The sequence below is a fragment of the Danio rerio genome, chromosome 16, assembly GCF_052040795.2.
Source record: "Danio rerio strain M-AB ecotype USA chromosome 16, GRCz13ab, whole genome shotgun sequence".
NCBI classification, from domain to species: Eukaryota; Metazoa; Chordata; class Actinopteri; order Cypriniformes; family Danionidae; genus Danio; species Danio rerio.
The window spans coordinates 46,738,462-46,760,736 of record NC_141036.1 but is presented as its reverse complement, the minus strand read 5'-3'; the positions used below and the strand labels follow the sequence as shown (position 1 = coordinate 46,760,736).

Below are 22,275 nucleotides of genomic sequence, written 5' to 3'. Positions count from 1 at the left end.
TTTGAATATATATTTTTTTAATTTTCAAATTAATTCATTCACAAAACCTATAACCCCTACCAATAATAGAGCAAAACATAGCTGTCAATGACTGTCTACAATAATAATAATTTAATAATAATTTAAAAAAAGGCAGGTCAGTATCCTCGGCCATAAATAAATGGAGAAGATAAGCAAATATTACAGTAAGAAAAGTAATTAAATGATATTTTTAAATAAAAAGTTAAAAGCTTTATTGTGATGAATTGTTAATGATTGTGTAAGTGTTAATGGCAAGATTGTGTAGCTATACATGAACAGGAAAATTAAGACCTGTTTAAGAAGGATTAAGACCTACAACACAGCATTTCGGTAGATTTAAGACTTTTTAAGGCCTAAATTTTTGCTTTTATGATTTAAGACATTTCAAGAGTTTAAGACCTCATGGACACCCTGTAAAATGCAAATCTTTAAACGCAAAATGTATTACTGTTAAGGTAAAGTACATGTCAGGACTATTTTTGCCATAATTTACAATGTCACTTTAGAAATCATTAGAATGTACTGAATTAGTGCTTTTCTAATTTGCATTTGTAATCAATGTTAAACTGGTATCTATCACATTTGTGATATGATTAAATTAAATAGCACTATCCATCATAATCATCCTAATCAGACTAATATTATAAATTCTTTCCAAAAAGAGGTATTTAAGTCATCTGATGTTGTACTCAAATGCAATGTATAAATCGCAGAAAATATACTGTATGTGTTGCAATATTAAGGCCGGGACACACCAAGACGACAGTTGGTCGTTGGGCTTCGTCTGTGTTAAATGCTGCATTGTTTACTCTTCGCACGTTAATGTCAGAAGTTCGATTTCTTTTTGTTGAATTAGAAAACAGATTACTTCCACGTGCATGTCCTCTCACACAGGTGGAAAACGCACGCTCTCGAATCAGTTGGCTACCATCCGTTTGGTGTGTTCACATACTGCTTTTTGGTCCAGATGAGCCCAGATATGAGCCAATACACAGTTACAACAGTTAGTTTCTATTCGCGCTAATTGTTTAGACATTGGCTTGTTGTGGCCCGGCCTTTTGATTCAATATTGTGCAGCCTAAGAGATGGTGCTTACGTGTGGAGAAGTAGATATAAGCAAACAAGATGATGTAGGTTGTGACTAAAGGGATGAGCTCAGCGATGCCAATCTCTTCTTTAAAATGGACGTGCACCATGTGGTCTTCACGCAGAGTACAGTTTGCTGATGGATGAAGCTGCTTCAGACGTGCTCGAAGACTGCCTACAAACCTGTCCATAAACACACACAAACAAAGAAGATGCTAAATACTCGTTGTTTTTATAAACTATGAAAAAAACTAGAAAATATGACCATGTCTATGCAAAGGAAGGCTGACCTTGCATCATAGGAGCTTAGTGCAATTGTGACGGTGTATGTCACCACTCTCTTCTTGCTATACAAGCTAACACCCGTCTGCTTCCCTGGGACGCCAAAGAGTAAATCTGAAAAAGCACACAATGGGGAAAAAAACTGTAATTTCACAGGTCATAAATGAGCAGCAGGTAACTTGAATTCTGTATTAGATTAAATGGCTATAAGCCGCTCCCTGCCTCTAAGAGTGGCTGAGGTATGAAGGCCTTTGGGTTCATGTTGGTGGACTGTCTTCAGGAGGTCTGGATCAGCATCAAACAGGTCACGCCGGTTCTGCCAATAGTTGCCAGGGGACACCAGCAGACAGCCGTGCTCTGGAAGGACCGCCTGCATGCGCCGCAAACCTGGCAACAAATCTGTCACCTGCAAACACAGCGCCTCCAAACTTCTGTGAAGAGAAGAAAACAAAACAGGAAAAATGAGGTTGAGAAATCCAGCATCGATTAAAAAGCACTAATTAGTCAGGGTGGAAAGTCTCAACCTGTCCGTGTAAACGTGGTTTCTGATCTCATCCAAAAGGCTGAAAACTCGACCAAGAGGAGAGCGAAACACGTCCACAGGGACCAAACTGTTGCCCCATGGTGAAACTGCTGCCTTGACCAACACCTGCTGGATGTAGGCCACTGGAGGTCCCCGATACTGCAAGAAGAGTAACAGTTTTGGTTAAAACATAAAAGACTTAGGTCTCAAACTCCTGGAAAAATTCCTGGAGGGCCCCAGCTCTGCACAGTTTTGCACCAACCCTAATCAAACACTCCTTATCCAACTAATCAAGGCGTTCAAGACTACTAGGAACTACCAAGCAGGTGTGAGTTGAAATTAAACTCTACAGAGAATTGAGTTTGAGACTCAATATAAGAGTGCATGATTTTTATGGCATGTTATGTATATCTGTATTATTTATATTGTTTTTACGGTGTTATTTTCTGTCTGACCTAAGATGAACCTAATTTAAAAATTTCTAGAAAGAAATTATAAGTGGCGCTTGCCTAAGTTATCTCTATGCCACAACGCTAAAGTGCTGTGGGCTGTTGGAAGAATATTGCACTGCCATTGAATCTTTGAAGTGGTTTTTAGTGCAATGGTTGTTCCTACAGTTGCCTGATGTAGGCAAAGACCAGTAAAGGTTTCTGACGGTATAATAACCTTGGACAAAAATATCACGCTTTCACGGTCTCACAGTATTGTGATTACTGCTCTAAAATCTATTGTTTTTAAATGTCCATGTAAAAAACTAAAACTTCTTTCCCCTTTGAAAACTATATATTTTATTTTGTGAAAGATTTATAATATTTTGGAGCAGTAAACATGTCAGGCTAAATAATTCAAATGAATCATTGATTTCTGCTGTCTTTTCTGCTGGAGATACTGTTGTGCTAAAAAAAAGTAAATAAAAAATCTTACACATACCTTAGGAATGATATAGCAGAAAATTTTGGCGCTTTTCCAAATCGCGATATACCTTGAGACAGTTATTGTCTCATGCCTAGCCTGATGTAGATGTGGTAAAAGTCAATAAGTAAGCCGTTAGGGGGATTATTGTCCATTAGGTAAAATGGTTTAAATCTGATAGCTTAGAAGGTAATAAAACATCTTTTTTTGGATTTCAGATTTTTATTTAAGTCCACAAAACTAACCAATACTAGAACCAATATTTGCCTTAAAAATATATATCTTATCATTAGGGCTGCACAACAGATGGTTTTAGCATCGCTATTGCAATGAGACAATTCGCAATGGTCACACTGACGATATGTTGAGTCTGTGTGAAAATGTGTCATTTGGATGTGTTTTTTGAAGCCTGAGGATTTTAAAAGCATTTAGCATAAGAAATTGTGCTCTTTCTACATTTTAATGATTAATTTTATTGAATTATTCTTTTCATTTAATTACTGTAGCTGAATACTGATAAACAAAGAAAACAAAGCACTGTATCTTTTTCTTTATTGAATTTATTGATGGTTTTAATTTGTTTATTAGATTTTATGCAGCTGAACAATATCCCAATCAATCTAAATTGATTAATTCTGTGCAAATAGAGATATTCAAGTAACTTGGAAATCATATTGCAGTATATAATCGGAGTATAACAAAATATTGCAATGTTAGAGTTTTCCAATACCATGCAGACCTACTAAACATTGTAAATAAAACAATGCACATGCCTAGGCCCAGACTTTTATGCTTACCAAGGCTGTAGTTATTTGGCAATAATGTAAAACATAATTTCGATAACAGCTTTTTAAATTCTTGATTATTTAAAAATATAAGTTGCTTCCAATGATCCTTCAGAAATATTGTTTGTCAATTAACATTTCTTACACATACTGATGAAAATAATAGAACTGATGAATAAAGTTGAATTTGAAAAAGCAACCTCTGATAACATAAAAAGCTTTCAAGAGTTCACACTTAGCTGATGATCAGTGAAGCGTAATTGGCATGCTGTGCCGGGAGAGAGCCCTGTGTTCATAATATCCACGAGCCTGGGGCTCCCTCCCGTTAGAAGGGCGAGAGGGGCGAGAGGGCAGGTCTCAAGAACACTCCTGTTTGTCACCGTTTGAGAAGTGTAAACTAAGGTTGTCTTAGGTGATAATTTGGTTAAGTCGATTGGCTATGGTGTATGTTTTTGGACGGTGGGAGGAAACCAGGGAACCGAGGGGAAACCCATGCATGTTCTCCCAAACACTGGAGAACATGCAAACTCCGCACAGAAACGCCAACCAGCCTAATAGGAGGCTGGACCAGCAGCGTTCTTGCTGTGAGGCAACAGTGCAAGCCACTAGGCCACAGTGTTGCCCTATAAGAAAAAGGGGGGAGGAAGGGGAGAAACTTCAAGACGAAGATAACTGGAGTGAAAAGCTCTGGTTATTTATAATGCGTCCATAATCATCTAATAGGGCAGATTATGGAGCTAATGAGATGCCAGCCATGTTGATCATAAGCACGTGATCCTCTCGAAATTAGTTTATAAATAAACCGCACTTAATGTTAATGCACATCACTGCATATCAAAAGTGCCTTTCATCTTACCCAATCCGGGCGCTCTGACAGGTCCCCCTGAGACTCATGGGATGGGATCGAGTAATCTCGTACTCCAGTGGTGAACTCCACAGGCCCCGTTCCTGGTAGAGGCAGCTTCAGCAGAGGGTAACTGTAAATGAAAGCATGGTCACACAACAACAAATCAATCTTTATTACTAACGTCAAGCTGCATTCCTCATAGACACAACATCTCCAAACTGAGGCCTTCTCACAGAGCCCTGAAAAGCTCCATACCACAAATAATATTTGAATAAAAATGGTACAAAATATGCAAAGTGTTGTTTTGCATTTTTTTACTGAGTTTTAAAGCTTTCACTCAGTCACGCAAAGGTGCAGCAAGAGTGAACATTGTAAATTTGTACCAGGAGGGAGACGAGATCAATATGATCATGCTGTCATCCCTCAGGCAAAAACAAGCTTTCAGAAGGCTAGGGTTTCTACTCTTTCTAGGAAAAATGATTGCACAATGCCCTCAGCAGCACACACATGCAGAGAGGAAAACTCTCCAGATGGACAATCTGACCAGCCCCTACATGTCACAAAAGAAGCATCAGTCACTATCCTTTAAAATGCCTGAAAATCCCTGGTTATCCTCTACTCACACTAGCAGTGTGTTAAAGAGAGGAGCTTAAAACATGTGACACTGCTGACATAAGGAACAGTAGGCGGTTGTGCAAATTACACCTGGAATGTCCTCTTCAAAACAAGGCTCAGACTCTTTCCATTGCTTTGGAAAAGTATTTAACGGAGCTTGCTTCACTGAAGAGCTGTTTCCTGGAAGATGAACAAGGGTGTGTTCACCATGGTTTTTTGGTTCTCTTTGTTGGTTTAAATATGGACAAAAAGGAAACAGACATAAAGCACATCTTAAGTCCTAGTTTGCTCGGCATTTACACTATAATTACTGATTATATATTTTTATTTTGCTTTTTCAAGAATTAACAAACTAACTAAATTAAAACATACACAGTATATAAAATAAATAAATAAATAAATAAATAAATAAATAAATAAAAAAGGGAGGAGATACAGTATAAACCAGTAGAAACAAAAACATTTTGTCAAATCAAATCAAGTGGTACTGTTTTAATGTAGTTCAAAAATGGATTACAAATCTTTTTAAATACTTCATCCTTTCCTCTCAAAGAATATGTGATCTTCTCCAATGGTATACAGTTAAAACTTCTGAGATCCACAGTCCAATTTGTTACATCAATAGCCCCTTTCACACATACAGACCTTTCCGGAAAATTGCCGGCAATTTTCCGGAAAGGTTGTATGTGTGAACAGGTCCTTTTTGAAAATACCGGTAAATTCGTTCTGGCTATTTTCCGGAAAGAGAAGTTGTAACATTACCGGCAATTTGCCGGAATGCTGCGCTGTGTGAATGCAAAAGGAAGATTCCCGTAATAAGCGCGTGCACGTCTAGAACGTGCTGACGTGAGACACCTGATTTAGCCAATCACAACAGTCAGACGCATTTACGTCCGCGCGGTTTGTGAGGATAAAAGCCTTTGAATATTTTTCCAGACACATTTAGCTGCTAGAAGTTAGTCAGATCACGTTTATATGTTCTTCTTAATGCCAACTGTGTAAATAATCATCGATGAGATGCTTATGATAAGCCGTTGTTTGTTTACCTTCAAGCTTTGCGTGCGCCTATGAGCGCTGCACACGCACATATTATGAACATCTCGACATGCGAAAGTGATCCTGCGAAAGTTGTTCACAATATTGATCATCCACAGAGTTTGTAATTTAGTCAAATGTTTACAAATACAAGCGCAGCCGTTTAAAGCTCATTTGTGGTGAATGATGTCAGAATTTACCGGTATTTTGGAATGGATGTGTGAATGCTCTTTTCCGGAAAATTTCCGTAACGTCCTCGCCTGTGTGAACAGCGCTTTTTTCAATATACCGGTAAAGTCGTTCCGGAAATTTTCCAGAAATTTACCGGTATCACTGTGTGAAAGGGGCTAATGTCTGTTTTCCATTTTAAAGCACACTACAATTTTTAAAAGCAAACATACAGACATAAATTGTGTGATGAACTTACTTTTGTCTGTGTTGCGGACATATTTTAGTCAAACCTTACCAAAGTTTGAGTGGAGTCAGTTTTCTTGTTTACTGCACACCAGGGTTTGGGTGGCAGTGTTCACATTCTTCAAAACGAACCACACTACCAGAGCAATCAATCAGCTTGTTTTAATATAACCAAACCTGTCAATTGTGAAAACACCCTTAAGCAAACTAAATATTTCTTTCAGGGGAGCTGTGACCTTGCCATAAGTTCAACATGCACACCGTAGAATTCCACCTTGACAGATGAATTCACTTTATTAGCGTGACGGTGCCCACATCAGTGAACAATGGCATTTCAGTGTTTATAAATGCACGCTATTGTTATTATGTCTGCTACTTAAAGCTGTTAAAAGTCGTGTGGATTTTGATGGGCATATTTCTTTATCATTCATCAGCAGGTAAAAATTCATCTGTGCATTCTTTCAATGTTATTGAATTTTAAGGATGCACCGAAATTAAAATGATGGATGCACTTAGCTAAAAACTGAAAATACTTTGTTTATTATTTTATTTATTCATACTATTTTCTAAGACTTTTTAAAAGTAACTGAATAACTATAATAAAAGTCCCTTTAGGGCAAGCCATTTTACTCGGCGACCAACTTTAAAAGGTTTCTCGGGCATTCTGTTTGAATGGGGAAACATCAAATTCTCCTATTATTTTATTTATTCATACTATTTTCTAAGACTTTTTAAAAGTAACTGAATAACTATAATAAAAGTCCCTTTAGGGCAAGCCATTTTACTCGGCGACCAACTTTAAAAGGTTTCTCGGGCATTCTGTTTGAATGGGGAAACATCAAATTCTCCAAAACTGCTTGCCAAGCTTACGATTACATTACATTGAAGGAATCATCAATTAAATTAAACAGCAACTGTCTCTTTAGTTTAATGTCCAAATGTTCAAATCACACAACATCTGCAAAAAACTCTGGTCCGAGCCCTTCCCCCAGAGAGTCGAAAAATGATTGGCTACTGTACTAGAAGGCGGGGCTTCATTTGCCGCTACAATTTTCTCCATTTAAAACTATACGAGTGACATGTCTTGTCTATTCTATAGTCTTTGATTATACTGATTAAAAAACAAACCAATAAAACAACCACATTTAATGACAGTATTATGTTATTAACTGTGACTATTTTTTATATTATTCTTTTAGAGCAGGGGTGCCCAAACTTGGTCCTGAAGGGCCGATTTACTGCATAGTTTAGCTCCAATTTGCTTTACCATACCTGCCTGGAAGTTTCTAGTATAGCTAGAAAGAGCTTGATTAGCTGAGTCAGATGTGTTTAATTAGGGTTGGAACTAAAATATGCAGCACACCAGCCTTCCAAGACCGAGTTTGGGCACCCCTGTTTTAGAAACATAATTTTATCATCATTAGATGACTGCACAGTAGAGCTATTGCAAGCAACAAATGCAAGCATGTTAAAAAGAAATGAACGTTGGTGGACTCTACGTGTAATTTGAATGGACTTTCCTATTCTGGTGAGCATGAATGATTCATGCATTGATATTCTTAAATCATTATTTTTGCTTTATGACCACACAAAATAGTCTCGTAGCTTGATAATATACTGATTGAATCACATAAGACAATGTGGTCTGTTTTTGAGGCTGTTTTTGGTTACTTTCTGGACTTGTGCGTAGAAAAACCATGAAACATGGAGGATAAGAGAGCTCTCCAATTTCACCTAAAATATCTCAATTTGCGCCAAGATGGCACAGTGGGTAGCGATGTCGCCTCACAGCTAAAAGGTCGCTGGTTTGAGCCGCAGCTGAGTCACTTGGCATTTATGTGTGGAGTTTGCATGTTCTCCACGTGTTTGTGTGAGTTTTCTCTGGGTGCTCCTTAGTCCAAAGATAGAGCTATTGGTGAATTGGATAAGCTGAATTGTCTGTATTGTATGTGTGTGAATGAGTGTGTATGGATGTTTCCCAGTCATGGGTTGCAGCTGGATGGGCATCCGCTGCATAAAACATATGCTGGATAAGTTGGGGGTTCATTCCACTGTGGCGACCCCTGATTAATAAAGGGACTAAGCTAAAGAGAAAATGAATGAATGAATATCTCAATTTGTATGAAATGAGGGTGAGTAATTAATAATAGAATTAAAAATTTTGGGTGAACTAACACTTTTATGTCAAGTCAAGCTTTTCCACATATCTGCACTTTCTATTTTCCAGCTCCAAAAGGACTGACAAGTAGTTTCCACCATCACAAAAGGCTACTTCTTTTCCTCCAGACACTGGGCTACACACCGAGAGAAGCGTTCACACACTCACTCTTTTCCACATGGATTGCCCTTTATCTGAAGCATCAGAGTCTTAATTCACATTTTGCTGACAGAGGCCAAATGAAAAGGCATGAGAAAAACATTTTCTCCTGTTCTTAGTACCAGTTTTGTGTTTGCGATACAGACAGTCCTCTTGGCATGATCCTACATTTGATACACACTGTGCAGAACAACCAACCACAAGACAAATTAATTCCTTTTCCATCACCTCACATGTCTTAACATCACAAAACATCCCACCCAGAGATTTTATAGGTGATTTCACAGCAGCACAAAAGAACACGCAGTGCTTCAAAAATTGATAGAGCTGTGGATTTTTGGTCTTGTGCACAACACTTCCATGCATTTCCTTCAAATTCATTCTGCAATGGTGGGATGCCACAACAAAAGCTTGCCCACCATGACTGCAGGTTGTCACTGACATCATCATATCATTGCATTTGGGTATTTTATAGCGGAGGAGACAGAAGGGTCACACAGCAGACAAAAAAAATCAGTGCACCATGTGATTAAAATGTGGACATTCAGAAGACAGTTCAATATCCTGCCAGTGCACAGAGAGCTTCTCACATCACTTTTCCTTAAATTAAATTGTAATTGTCTTAAATAGTTGTTAACAAGCCTACAAGGCTGGAAGGTTGTGTTTAGTGCATCTTTTAGAAAACAGGGTTTCTGCAGGTTTCACCAAGTCAAACTTAAGATTTTTTAAGACCAGTATGAAGTAAATTTCAGATTTACATGGGGCTAAGCACTAGGGATTGTTTGTAATGGCATGGTGGGGCCAATGAAAAAGATTTGAACTTGCCTCATCGAACAAAATTTTAATTTAGTTATACCTTAATCACGTTTTATATTTGTCAAAACAAGCAAAATCTAGTTGAAATATTTACAAAACTATATTAAACAAAATGTATGCACAAGAGTGTGTCTATAACACATAGAGAATTTTTACTATTGGTAAATAGAGGTAAATATTTAACTTTTTTTAACGTTTTATGTTTTAAAGATGAATTATTGGTGATTGGTAAGCCCGATCAGGCAACTTTACTAAGACATAGGAAAATTAAGACCCGTTTAAAATGATTAAAGACCACACAATTTACAACACGCTTTCCAGTAAATTTAAGACCTTTTAAGGCCTTTAGTTTTTAAAATGCAAGACATTTAAGACCCCACAGACAACCCTGTAAATGCTCATTTTCCTGTGGTTTGAAAAAGTGTGTATGTTTTGAATAAGAGCTGATGTTTTTGATCTTATTTTTTTAACCTGCAAACTCATCAACATCCCTTTGTTGACTTAAACTCTTAAATTTAACTTCTGCATGTTTGTTGTTTAGATTAACTAATTTAAGCTAGATCGGAAGTAGGGCTGAGTATCGAAGGTGATATTTTTAAGCACTAACCAAACTGTCTCAATTCTAGTATCTATGAATGTCTTGTCTGACGGTACAAAGTACCGATACCTTAATGAATAAAATGACATAAGTGTTAGTGAATTGCATGTGTAGGATGGCAAATCTATGGCAAAAATAACTGAACTAAAATAAATAAACAGATGCTGGCAGCCTAGGTGAATTGTTTCTGCGAGAGGATACGATGTATACATAGAAACGAAAGTCCATTCATGCAAAAGCCCAGCACAGTTTCGAATTTAAAATATCATTTCAAAAACTTAAATGGTACGCAGCCCTAACTTGACGTGAAATGCTGTGTCCAGTGTGTGATACCTGTGAAGCTGTTGTAGATGTTATTTAACTCTTAAAACATTATAGACTGTAAAAAATAGCCATGGATTCAATGGTAAAAAAACTGTAAAATGCTTCAGATGCTAAATATATGTGTCACACTTTAGTTTAAGGTTCAATTCTTGCTATTAACAAACCATTAACAAAGACTTTTAGCTCAATAAAATACTAATGTGCTGCTTATTAATAGTTAGTGAGGTACCTTAGAGTATTGACATAGAATAAGAACATATTTTATAAGTACTATAAAATAGCCAACATCCTAATCATAGGCACAGTCAGTGTCCTTACGATGAATCACAAAAAAATTACTTTCCAGAATTCCTTTAGTGACACTTCAGTTTATCGTTTGGCATTTCTTTCTTCTTATTTGTTTTGTACATTAGAGTATGATACTGAATCTAATGTTATTAATAATATTTATTGCATTAATTAGTGTTATGTATTACCATGGTGGTGGAGTATTAACATTTTATAATTTAATGAAATACAGTAGTTTACTGTAAACATAGAATAGCTTTCTTGCTTATTTTGTAGCTAAAATTCTGCCAATCAAAGTAAATTTTAGTCATTTTTATTTAAAGGTGTACATTACTGACTGACAGAGGACCAACTGCCCCCTCTCTGGTATGACTTTGTCCATGATAGAGTCATCCTACTATTATTTAAATAGTGAAGTAAATGATTAACAGTAGATTTACAGCCTGTGTGTGAGTACAGCGATGTTTGTGTGGATAGTCCTTGCATCCTGCCACCACAGGTAAATTAAACATTGTGCTTCACTGCTACTTATCAATAATAAAAGCATATGTGCAGGCTCACCAGCAGGTCAGGATGCTGGCAGAGGTGAAGAGAATGATGGGAACCGGGTATGAGGCGCATAGCAGGCCGTGCCGGTAGAAGGCGGCCGAGATGTTCTGCCGAAGCCGCTCTCTCACCGTCATCCTGGGCGCGGGGGTCAGCTGATGGCCATCGAGTCTGCGTGTGCGGCCAGGGCGAGGGCACCGCCGGGCATCCAGGGATCTGTGCAAACATGTACACAACCCAAGTGTAAATAGAGCTGGAGGATTCCATTCATAGTGTGAAGAGATTTACCTGTTCTTCTGCTGACTGATTAAAAAAAACAAAAAATAAACACTTTTTTTTTAAGAGTATTTGATACATATTTAAAGTATTATGGACATTTTATCACTCTCATTCAGCCACAGGATATTATGGGAAACTTGTAACAAACCTGTCAAGCTTTTAATTTAACACTAGACAAGCATTAGTGCTTCTTAATAAAGTTCAATCTTTTAGCATTATATAATTATTTCAGAATCAAAAACAATTTTTTTGTATTCGTTAACATATTAAGTTAACATATAACTTAATAATATTTACAATGCTGCTTTGTTTTTAATATATTAACTTGAATGAATCATACATAATAAAGACAAAAGAAAATGATTTCTTAGAGAGAGTTTTGAATCTGCCATATTATTATTGTATTATACCTCACATTTATATAGCGCTTTACACATTTTTGGGAGAATCTCCTTAACTACCACCACTGTGCAGCATCCACCTGGATCATGCAACAGCAGTCATATTGCGCCAGACAGCACACCAGACACCAGATTATTGGTATTCATGGAGTGATGAAGCCAATTATGATATGGGGACTGTCAGGTGGCCAGTGGGAAATATGGCCAGGATGCCAGGGTTAAACCCCTACTCCTTTTTTTAAAGGACATCCTGGGATTTTTAACAACCTCGGTTTAACATCTCATCCGAAAGACGGTGCTCACTGACAGTATAGAGTCCCCATCGATATAGTGATGCGTTAGGACCCACACAGACTGCAGGTTGAGCGCCACTGCTGGTCTAACTAACACCACTTCTGGCAACAACTTAGCTTTCCCACGTGGTCTCCAGGTACTGACCAGGCGCAGACCTTCTTAGCTTCATGGGTGACCATGTGAGAGTTGCAGAGAGCTAGCTCCCAGCCAATATCATCTTCTCTGGCTATTTCATCGCAAATTTACAACATTTTATAAATATCACTTTTCTGCAATAAAACAAATATTATAAAGACATCGACAGCAATAAATAATACAAAAGAAAATTAAATGTTTTTAAGGTTTACTTTTGATTTAAATTCTACCATTTTTGAAGGATCCACATTTAAAAATATTTCCCTTAAAGTGTCTTCAGGTAAAAATCGTTGTCTGATTATATTAAAAATCCACTTGTTAAGTCGTGATGTTTGAAATATTGTTTCCAGGTCCAAGCCGCTACTCAATTTAAAGGGGAAAATATTCGTTTATGACCACTTTTTAGTCACATCACACATTAAAGTGAATTTCATATAAAATCATGGTGTACACATCAGTCTCTGGACTTGCTGCATCACAGACACCAATATTTTAACAATTTATCAATAATTAATCACTTTCTGGCCATCGAATATTAGGTATGAATATACATATATATATACACATATATATATATATATATATATATATATATATATATATACAAATTTAGCGATGATGATTTTCGAAAGCATTACAGTGCTTTGTAACGTTAATTATTACCATTTTTTAAGTTTCCCTATGCAGTTTGATATAGCGCTTGGACCAAGAAGCCGTTTCGCATGACATCTCACACAAGTGGATAGGGCAATCCAAAAGTATACGTTTAACATTTTCTGTTTCTGTTGCAATATTACCATTTTGGGGAAACTTCTCCTTTGAGTAAGTGTCCAAGTATGAGTCCTGTGTAAGAGATTTCTTTAAAAAAAAAAAATAAAATAAATAAAAAAGAACAAATAAATAATAATAATAATAATAATAATAATTATTATTATTATTATTATTATCATTATTATTATAATAAACAAAATCTGACCAACCGAAGCAGTAGTTGTTACACCGTATCAAGTAGCAAATGTTACCAGCAACTCCTTACTAAATTCTAAAATAACTTTTTTTTGTTTGTTTGTTTACATTTATGATACCAAACACTCCAACCAATATTATCTAATTGAATGTTAATGAAAACCTCAGTCTAAACAAATCTCTGCTAACAGCTAGCATCTCATTATTTTAAAACAACTCTCCATTTGATTTAACCCTTTGCTCATTGGTAGATTCTGGACTTTTAAACTCTGAAACCAGAGGGTTCAAGGGTTATGCTGGCGGTCTATGCTTTACAAAGAGCCCTTTTTGTCAACTGGGACTACACCACAGAGCAGAAACATTCCTCCGAGGACTTCACCTCATGAGAGGCCAGCGTTCATGCATTTCTATAAATATTACATAAACAAGATGACACACACAGCCTCACAGAGATGCTACACATTGGCTACTCAAGCTTGTGGGCAACTTGCATTAAGCCGTGATGCAACAGATTTCATAAAAAAAAAAACGGACAGAGAAGGAGAACTACAGTGTGGCAAACAAAGAATATAACCAGAATAAACCAGAACACAGAGCTGCTCAGTACGAATGAGAACACCACCTTTTGAAAATGTTTTTTTCTTATTTAGTCAACAATGTTTGGTGCATTTAAACAAAACTGTTTTTAAACCACTATAAGGATAAAAATAAGAGTTTGGTCACCTAAAAACAATACACTTCAATTCCACTGAGCAAACGAAAATTCAACTCAATATGATATTTGTTATGTTTGTCTTGAATTAATGTTCTCTCTTAAATAATAAACAGGGATCTTAACTTTTTTGTTAGATTAGTTTCAGTTTTGGCTTTGGTACAGACTAATCTAATCTATATGCACAACATATTGCTGAAATCATCCTACAGAATATATTAGATCTGTGGGGGTGTACTCATTTATGCATAGCATTGTATATATGAACAATAACAAATCTATACACATTAATCTAAGCTGTTGAATTGTTATTATGCAGATCTGTCAAATCAAACCAGCGGCAATGCAAGAAACTGTTAGCAGATATTACAAAAAGCATACTGAACTGAGAACATGTCTAAATATGCAAACGGATCAGACATCTTAGACACAGAAATAATTCTAATGGGCAGCTTAATGATGTTTCACAACAGAGATTTAAACGGCTTATTAAATGCAATAATTTACTCAAAAAAAGAAAAAGAAATAAAAAAGTCCTTTTTTTCATACAAAAGCAACAAATTTAATCAATATATCTGCTTAAAATATCAAATGTTGTTGATAAGTTCTTTTAAACTAGGTTAATTACAATATTTGCAGGATTGTTCTACATAAAATATTACCAAAGGAATAACATGCTGAACACATGCAGAGTTAAATCATTTATTAAAAAGATTTTTTTTTATAAAATGTATGATTGCTTAACAAAATAATAACAACAACAACAACAACAACGTACAATAAAATATAAGTAAACAACACATAATAAAAATCCTTGGTTCCACAAGATCGATTTGTGTTGGGACAACATGAAGAAATTAAGTTAACTTATTAGTTTTTACCAATTTAAGTTGATTAAACACAAAACAATTAAGTTGTCCCAAGAAAACCCAAGAATTGTGCTGTTTCAGCTCATTTAAAATAAGTTATTTAAGCAAACAGCAAACATATTTTTTAAGAGTACATGTCAAAATGCAGACTGCCTCCCCCCCAAAAATGCCCCCAGCTAGGTATACTTTAGTTTTAGGTGCATGCGATGGTTCATGCATATGAACATGAATGTAATAATTTCTTGCACCGTAACAAATGAAGTTTGGAAAGATTGTGTGTTTAACTTAATAGTGCATTTAAAAAAATAATACATGAATAAATAATTTGAATGGATATTGCACCCAATTACACATAAAGTTTATTTATAAATGCTTAATTGAACATTTTATATTTTATTTGAATCTTTTCTGAAGCCTGGAATGTGCATTTTAAATCCATTTAAATGAGCGGAAATAGATTTAATTGAAACAAGCAACTATCACAAAGTGAGTCATGCACATTTAATAGAAATTAAAATTATGACTGGAATTTGAGTTGAATTCTTCACATTTATACAACATTTACTTTCACAAACAAATAAACAGGTATTAATCTCAATTTGACCAACAGTCTATTACTCCTCTGAAAAATTTAAAAGAGACTTTCAGTCCAAACAAAAGATTAAAATTCTGCAAACCAAATTATACTACATAAAAACAGTAAATGACTTAAAATTTAAGGAATTTTCTACGTGTAGGCTGATAAAAACTTGTGGTTGAATGCTGAACCTGTTGTTAACGAAAAACATTACCTGAAAGCTTGATCACGCATAAAAAAGTGTAAATCTATCAAACCTGTCAGGTTAAAATTTTAAGTGCAATACGAAGTTGCTAATTTATATCATCAAAAAAAAGGCTAATGATTTCAACTATTGTATAATGATTTCAACTACTGAAAAATGATTTCAACTACTGAATAATGATTTCAACTACTTCGAATACTATGTGGCATTTAAACAGCTTAATTCTAAATGGTGTTCAAAATTAGGTAATTTCTCAAAATTCCATCTCAGGGAAAATTCCATCTTAGGAATCTAAATAATAAATAAACGTGTTAGCTGTCAAACTCTACAGACACAGTGCAGATTTATGTCTGTGTGAATATGTTCCCCAGGTAATCATCTAAATATAAATCTTCTGCATAACAGCTGTCATTTATGAGAGTTTAGCAAGGTTATTCACATTATCACTTCCACATTGAAGAAATTATCTAAAAAACGTCACTTTTTGTAAGTACTTTCCACCAAAAAATGTGTTGTAAATAATCAATTTAATTTAAGAAAAATAAATTAATATTACCATGTTAATTTATTATTGTTGTTGTGTCTGATAACCAGGGCCAGACGGAATCTGCATAAGTTATGAGTATGATAATTAAAACCTTAAAATGTGAAATAAAAAGTAATACCTTTTAAACTTTTGTTTAATGTTTAAATTACAAATCCAATCAGATGCACTTTATTTGGTTAACAGTACAAGTCTCTCATATAAAATATCTACTAAAATACAGAAAATATTACTGTACAAACTGTATTGTGCATAAATCAGATACACATTTTCATATTAGTCAGTAATATTAGTGTAATTAATAAAAAAAATATAAATATAGATTTACACACATTTACTCAAGTAAATAAACAGAATTAATGATGGGCTAGAAATCTGCAGAATTCTGCAGAAAATCTGCAGAATTCTGCGCGTGCAGATTCCGTGTGGGCCTACTGATGATAACTTATAAGTACCTATTAATTTAACATTTCTAAATGTAATCTAGTTCCACAGCAGAAAAGGTAAACAGTAATTCTTGTTAGTATCAGTCATAGTTAGTCAACTTGGGACAAACATAATGGCTTATAACTAAAGCATGACACTAAAAACAGAACTATTCACAAAACATTTTAAACTATCTTAGGCTTTAATGCAAAAATACCGTATAACAGTATAAGATTAGGGTAATATACTCACATAATTCTGTCGTAAGACATTGGTACAGCGACGTATGAAATAGTACTACTCATTGTAGTTTGATACATACTGCAACGTTGTTTATCAGACTATTATCATTAATCCAATGTTACTCCACACAACACCATTGCACTGTTATGGTACTCCATAATCTATTACACTTTAATAATCCAGTGTGCAATGCCTAGTATGATGTCACATCTGACGTTACATGTCAATCAATTAAACTGTAAATTGGCTGAGCTGAGATCAGCACCAAAGCTAACAGCCGCCGAACAATGCATATGCCGTTCTGCATTAACTCACTTGTTTGAGCTTCCTATGCTCATTCACATCACTCGGGTATCATTTATTTATCTTTGTTTTGTGAAAGATGAACCTGAAACACGTCTCCATGGCATTATCTTTAGCCGAACTGCTAGCGATTTAGCATTAGCAACAGTACATGTATTAAACACCTGCTGGTTTAATTCACACAAACAAACACACTACCTCTAATAATTACACTTTAAAATATTCATTTAATCGCCTCAGCGTAACGACAAACTATAAGTTATACACGTTAGGTTATTTCGGAAGCGCTTTGACAGCTTGTTCCTGGAGCAGCTAACAGGGATGAGCACCAAGGGCCCTGCCATGCTTCTAAATGCTCTAATTTGGCAATTTCACCACACAAACCACAACAGCATTGAAATGATCGCTTACCCTAATGGCGGGTGCTTCTCTTCCTCTTCGAGGACTTTTATTAACAGTGAATTGCTCTCGTTTAGCTGCAGCAGGCAGGTGGCTGTGAGTCTCTAGTGTTCTGCCAGCATCATGTCAGCTACTGTAAGCCACTATCCAACCAACGTGACCCCTCAACTTCAACCTCCAGCGGAATACATTAAGCGTCAAACTACGGCCTCTATCGGGCGTCATGGAAAATGACAAACCTTTACAATGCATTAAAGTGCGACCTCTGCTGCCACTTGAAGAAACACAATAATTAAAGTGAAGATTCTTGTCAATACGATCAAAATGACAGAGTAAAAACCAGACTAACTCATAATAATTCGCTCAAAAATATTTTTATTAATTATTGGCGTCACAATATAATATAGAGCACAATGATAAAAATAATTCATGTAATGAATACAGATGTAATAGAAATGAACAGACACTCGACATTTAAATGATGCCTAAAAGACGTCAACGCCGCAGACGTTCTATAATGTGACATCATAGCCTAACTGGCATTCCACAAATTCCATGAGATTTGTCAGTCTCACACTGTCTATCGCTCGTTCAAGCTCGTTTTTGCAGTTGTTGAGAAAATCCAATCCCGTTTTTCAACATGTGGTTCAGAAACGCTTTGAGTCGCGTCCTGCCACGACCTAAAGAACGTCGTGAAGTGAGCTCCTATACGCAGTTGATGGCGAGTTGTGTGAAAAACACCACCTACCCATCTGAGTCTGACCTGAAGGCCTGTTTTGACCCTTCCTCGTCTGTTCTGCCTAATCTTGGGAGCACAACAGCAAAGAAGGGCAAACATTCACCTCTCCAACAATCTCCTATTCCTGTTCTGAAGCCAAACCGTGTTCCTGTGGAGCCTGTCAACCAGCAGAGCTTCACAGACGGCCCTCCAGAACAGCTAGGAGAGAGCTCGAAGGTCAGAGTGAAAAACATCATCTTCCCACGTGAGATTGAGTCGAATGCCAGTGTTAAGCATTCCTCATCTCCCCTGTCTCATTCTGGGAGTGGAGAAGTGATGGCGGAAAAGATTTTCGCTGTCCGCAAAAACCTTCCTTTTCTGAAGCCACACCGGATGCCTGTGAAGCCTGTCAACAAGCAGAACTTCACAGACGGATATCCAAAACAGCAAGGTGTGAGCTCGAAGGTTTCAGTGAAAAACATCATCTTCCCGTGTGAGTCTGAGCTGAATGGGAACCGTTCCTCAACTCTTATGGAGCCAAACCATGTTTCTGTGGTGCCCATTGATGGACAAAGGTTCACATATGGACCTCCAAAATATCAAGGAGTGAGCTCTCCTAAGCACAAGACGGAAGTCTCAGTGAAAAATATCAGCTTTCCGTCTTGCGAGTCTGGTGTAATTCCCAGAGTTGAACTTTCGCCACCTGTTCTGCCATTGTTGAAGCCAAGCTGTGCTCCTGTGAAGCGTTTGGCTGGGCAGAAGTCCATTGATGGACCTCCAGCGTCCAGGTTTCCTGCTCAACTATTGAATGAGACAGAGAAGAATGTCGTCAAGGCTTCACCACTCCGCCAGGATGCTCCTGCAGCACCTGCACACTTGCCTAGTTTGAAGCCAAAATGTGCTCCTGTAAAGCCTGTTGAAGGACAGAAAAAGCCAACTGGACGTTTTCTCTTGACAAAGACTGGCAAAAAGATATCAGAGTCATGTGGAAGATCTCCTGAGCATGGAGGAGTGAAGTCTCCTAGGAATCTGCTAGAAGTTTCAGGTAAAAACATCACTAAGCATTCATGTAAGTCTGATTAGATTGCCAGTGTTGACCTTTCTTTCCCTGTTCTGCCTTTTTTTGGGAAACGAGCAGCAGAAGCAAACAAGTGCCAGAATCCTGTCGCTGTGCCCATACACTTGCCCGCATTGAAGCCAGGTCGTACTCTTGTGAAGCCTTCAGCTAGACAGAAGTTCACAGATCGATCTTCAGGGCATCAAGTGTCCAGGTTTTCTACCTTTGTAAATAATGAGGCACACAGAAACGGCAGCGACCCTGAGGTTAAGACTCACATTTCCCTACCCAGACTGCCAGGTTTTCCAAAAGGACCAGTGAAGGTAAGCAAACAAACATTTGTGCGTGTTCCTATGATCACTAACATGCCTGCTCTGAAACTAACCCATGTTCCTGTGCTATCTGTTGGTGACACACAGAAAAGAGTCGCTGGTGCTGTGACAAAAAATCTCATGTTGAGTCAAACTGATGATGAGGATGTCAAGATGAAGAGGCCTCAGTCAGCTAAAAGCAACCGTCTTCCGCTCTCAAGAATCTGCTTGGGGTTTACAGAGCATCCACATGAGAACAAATCAGAAACATGTTTGTGAATAACAGTGCATGAAAACTGCTTTGAAGTGTGCTTTGTTCACCAATAAATGTTTTGTGCATTAAAATGATTCTTTGTGCATCCATTTGTTGTGTTTGTTCTTTGCGCAGTATAAATTTAAAAACCTTTCATGATCATAAAATGTTTTAATCATTTAATTTTGTTGGTCAGAAAATAAACATTCAATGTCAGTTAATAAAAAAAAAAACATTAAGAAACATGTAATTTCACCTTATACAATTTCACATTTCTTTGAAACATTTCATACTGTTGGGCAAATGTTAATGTTAATAACATTTTACCCTATGATGATCGGTGAAACAAATGATAAAATTAGCTTTAAAAATGTTTCATTATTTATTTAAATGCCCAAGTTTGGTGCCCAAACTATTTACCAAATATCATTGAGAGCCGTGAGTCGAAGATACACACACCAAACTAAACCACAAAACATAATTACATTAATACACAGTAGAGTTCAATGCTGAATACACTAGTCAAGCAGAATCTGCCTTCGCCTTGATTCACCCACTGAAGTCTCTGCATTATCCTTCATCTGTCGTAGTACATTTTAAACAAAATCTGAATAAATTACACCATTTAAATTTAAATATTTAATAATAGTTTTTTTCAAGCTTAACAATAAAATAGACAAATAAAAGGTTACATTTAATTTGAAATTACAATCTCTAAAACATTCCCAGATGGGATAGTGGGCTAAATCTAAAGTTCCCAGGGGGCAATATTAGCCCACGGGCCCTGGTTTGGGTATCTTTGATTTAAAGCACCTGATTTTAACAATAGTGGATCATACACAAAGATAAATTTCTGACAATTCACAGTTGCAATATGTCAATATATGTCTTTAAAATGTGTGTAAGTAAAGTGGCCTGGCCCTACAGTGTTCAGCTAATGCTTTTAGATCATTATAAATAGTAATCCAAAATTATTACCTTAGAATGTCTCTTGCATGATAAACTAGCCTGAAGACCAGGAGTGCCCAAATGTTTTTTGTATAAAAAGCCAAAAACTAAATATCAGTAAAAGCTGTGGGCCAAAGATAAATATGCCAGACTATTTTACATTAGATTTGCAGTGGGTAATTTCCTAATTTATAAGAAATAGAAAACATTACTTTGAACAGTATTAACTAATGGAGATTAACTTTTCAACTAGAACTGCAATAAAAACATAAACAATCACATTAATAACGCAGAAGAGTTCAGTGCTGAATACACTAGTCAAGCAGAATCTGCCTTTGCCTTGATTAGCTCACTAAATACTCTGCATTATCCTCCGTCGTACATTTTAAATAAAATCTGAATAATTTACATAATTTAATTTCAGTTAGTTTTTTTAGATTAAAGCTTAAATAAACAAATAGAAGGTGACATAAATTTGAAATGACACTAAACCATTCTCAGATGGGATGGCAGGTCAAATCAAAGGTTACCGTGGACAAAGGGCCCTAGTTTGGGCATCTAATTTAAAGCATCTGATTTGACAACAGTGAATTATACACAAAGATGAAGTTCTAACAATTCAAACTTGCAATATGTCAGTCAATGTCTTTAAAAATTTTAAATATGTCCTTGTCCTACAGTGTTGATACTCAGCTAATGCTTTTTGACCATCAAAAATAATAATTCAAAATGATTAATGTTATCTTAGAACGTCTCTTGAATGATAAACTATTAAAAATAAACTGAGGATTTGTTTGGTCTTACAGTCTGTAGAGCATCGGTGCCCAAACCCTTTTCATATGAAGAGCAAAATCTGACAGAGCTGTGAGACAAAGATAAATATGCCAAACTATTTTACATTAGATTTGCCATGGGTAATTTCCTAATTCATTAGAAATAGACAACATTACTTTGAACAGTATTAACTAATGGAGTTTAACTTTTTCAATTAGAACTCATTGCAATAAAAGCATAAACAATCACATTAATAACACAGAAGAGTTCAGTGCTGAATACACTAGTCAAGCAGAATCTGCCTTTGCCTTGATTCACTCACCAAATGCTCTGCATTATCCTGTCACATTTGAAACTAAATCTGATTAATTTACACCATTTAAATTGAAATATTTATTTCAGATAGCTTTTGCAGCTTAACAATTAAGTGAAGTTTATTCATAAACCATTTT

At 36.2% G+C, this 22,275-nt stretch overlaps 2 protein-coding genes across 4 annotated transcripts in view; one reads left to right on the top strand and one right to left on the bottom strand.

The window, feature by feature from the left end:
• scap (SREBF chaperone) overlaps positions 1 to 22,275 on the bottom strand; it is a 65,219-nt gene that overhangs the window by 30,904 nt on the left and 12,040 nt on the right. Inside the window, exons 1-7 of one of the 3 annotated variants that reach the window (XM_087287686.1) lie at positions 17,775 to 17,907; positions 11,425 to 11,625; positions 4,466 to 4,586; positions 1,914 to 2,071; positions 1,612 to 1,820; positions 1,398 to 1,503; positions 1,118 to 1,290 (exon numbers count right to left, since the gene is read on the bottom strand). In XM_087287686.1, coding sequence (XP_087143812.1) covers positions 1,118 to 1,290; positions 1,398 to 1,503; positions 1,612 to 1,820; positions 1,914 to 2,071; positions 4,466 to 4,586; positions 11,425 to 11,546 — 889 coding nt within the window. In that variant the 5' untranslated portion in view covers positions 11,547 to 11,625; positions 17,775 to 17,907. Of the gene's footprint in view, positions 1 to 1,117; positions 1,291 to 1,397; positions 1,504 to 1,611; positions 1,821 to 1,913; positions 2,072 to 4,465; positions 4,587 to 11,424; positions 11,626 to 17,069; positions 17,908 to 22,275 lie in introns of those variants that run through there. The other 2 variants (XM_087287684.1, XM_087287685.1) reach the window with 2 other exon arrangements.
• LOC137487956 (uncharacterized) lies at positions 18,037 to 20,207 on the top strand. The gene is made up of 3 exons (XM_087287773.1): positions 18,037 to 19,525; positions 19,619 to 19,860; positions 19,957 to 20,207. The coding sequence occupies exons 1-3, from the start codon at positions 18,403 to 18,405 to the stop codon at positions 20,125 to 20,127; spliced, it is 1,536 nt and encodes a 511-aa protein (XP_087143899.1). The 5' UTR covers positions 18,037 to 18,402; the 3' UTR covers positions 20,128 to 20,207.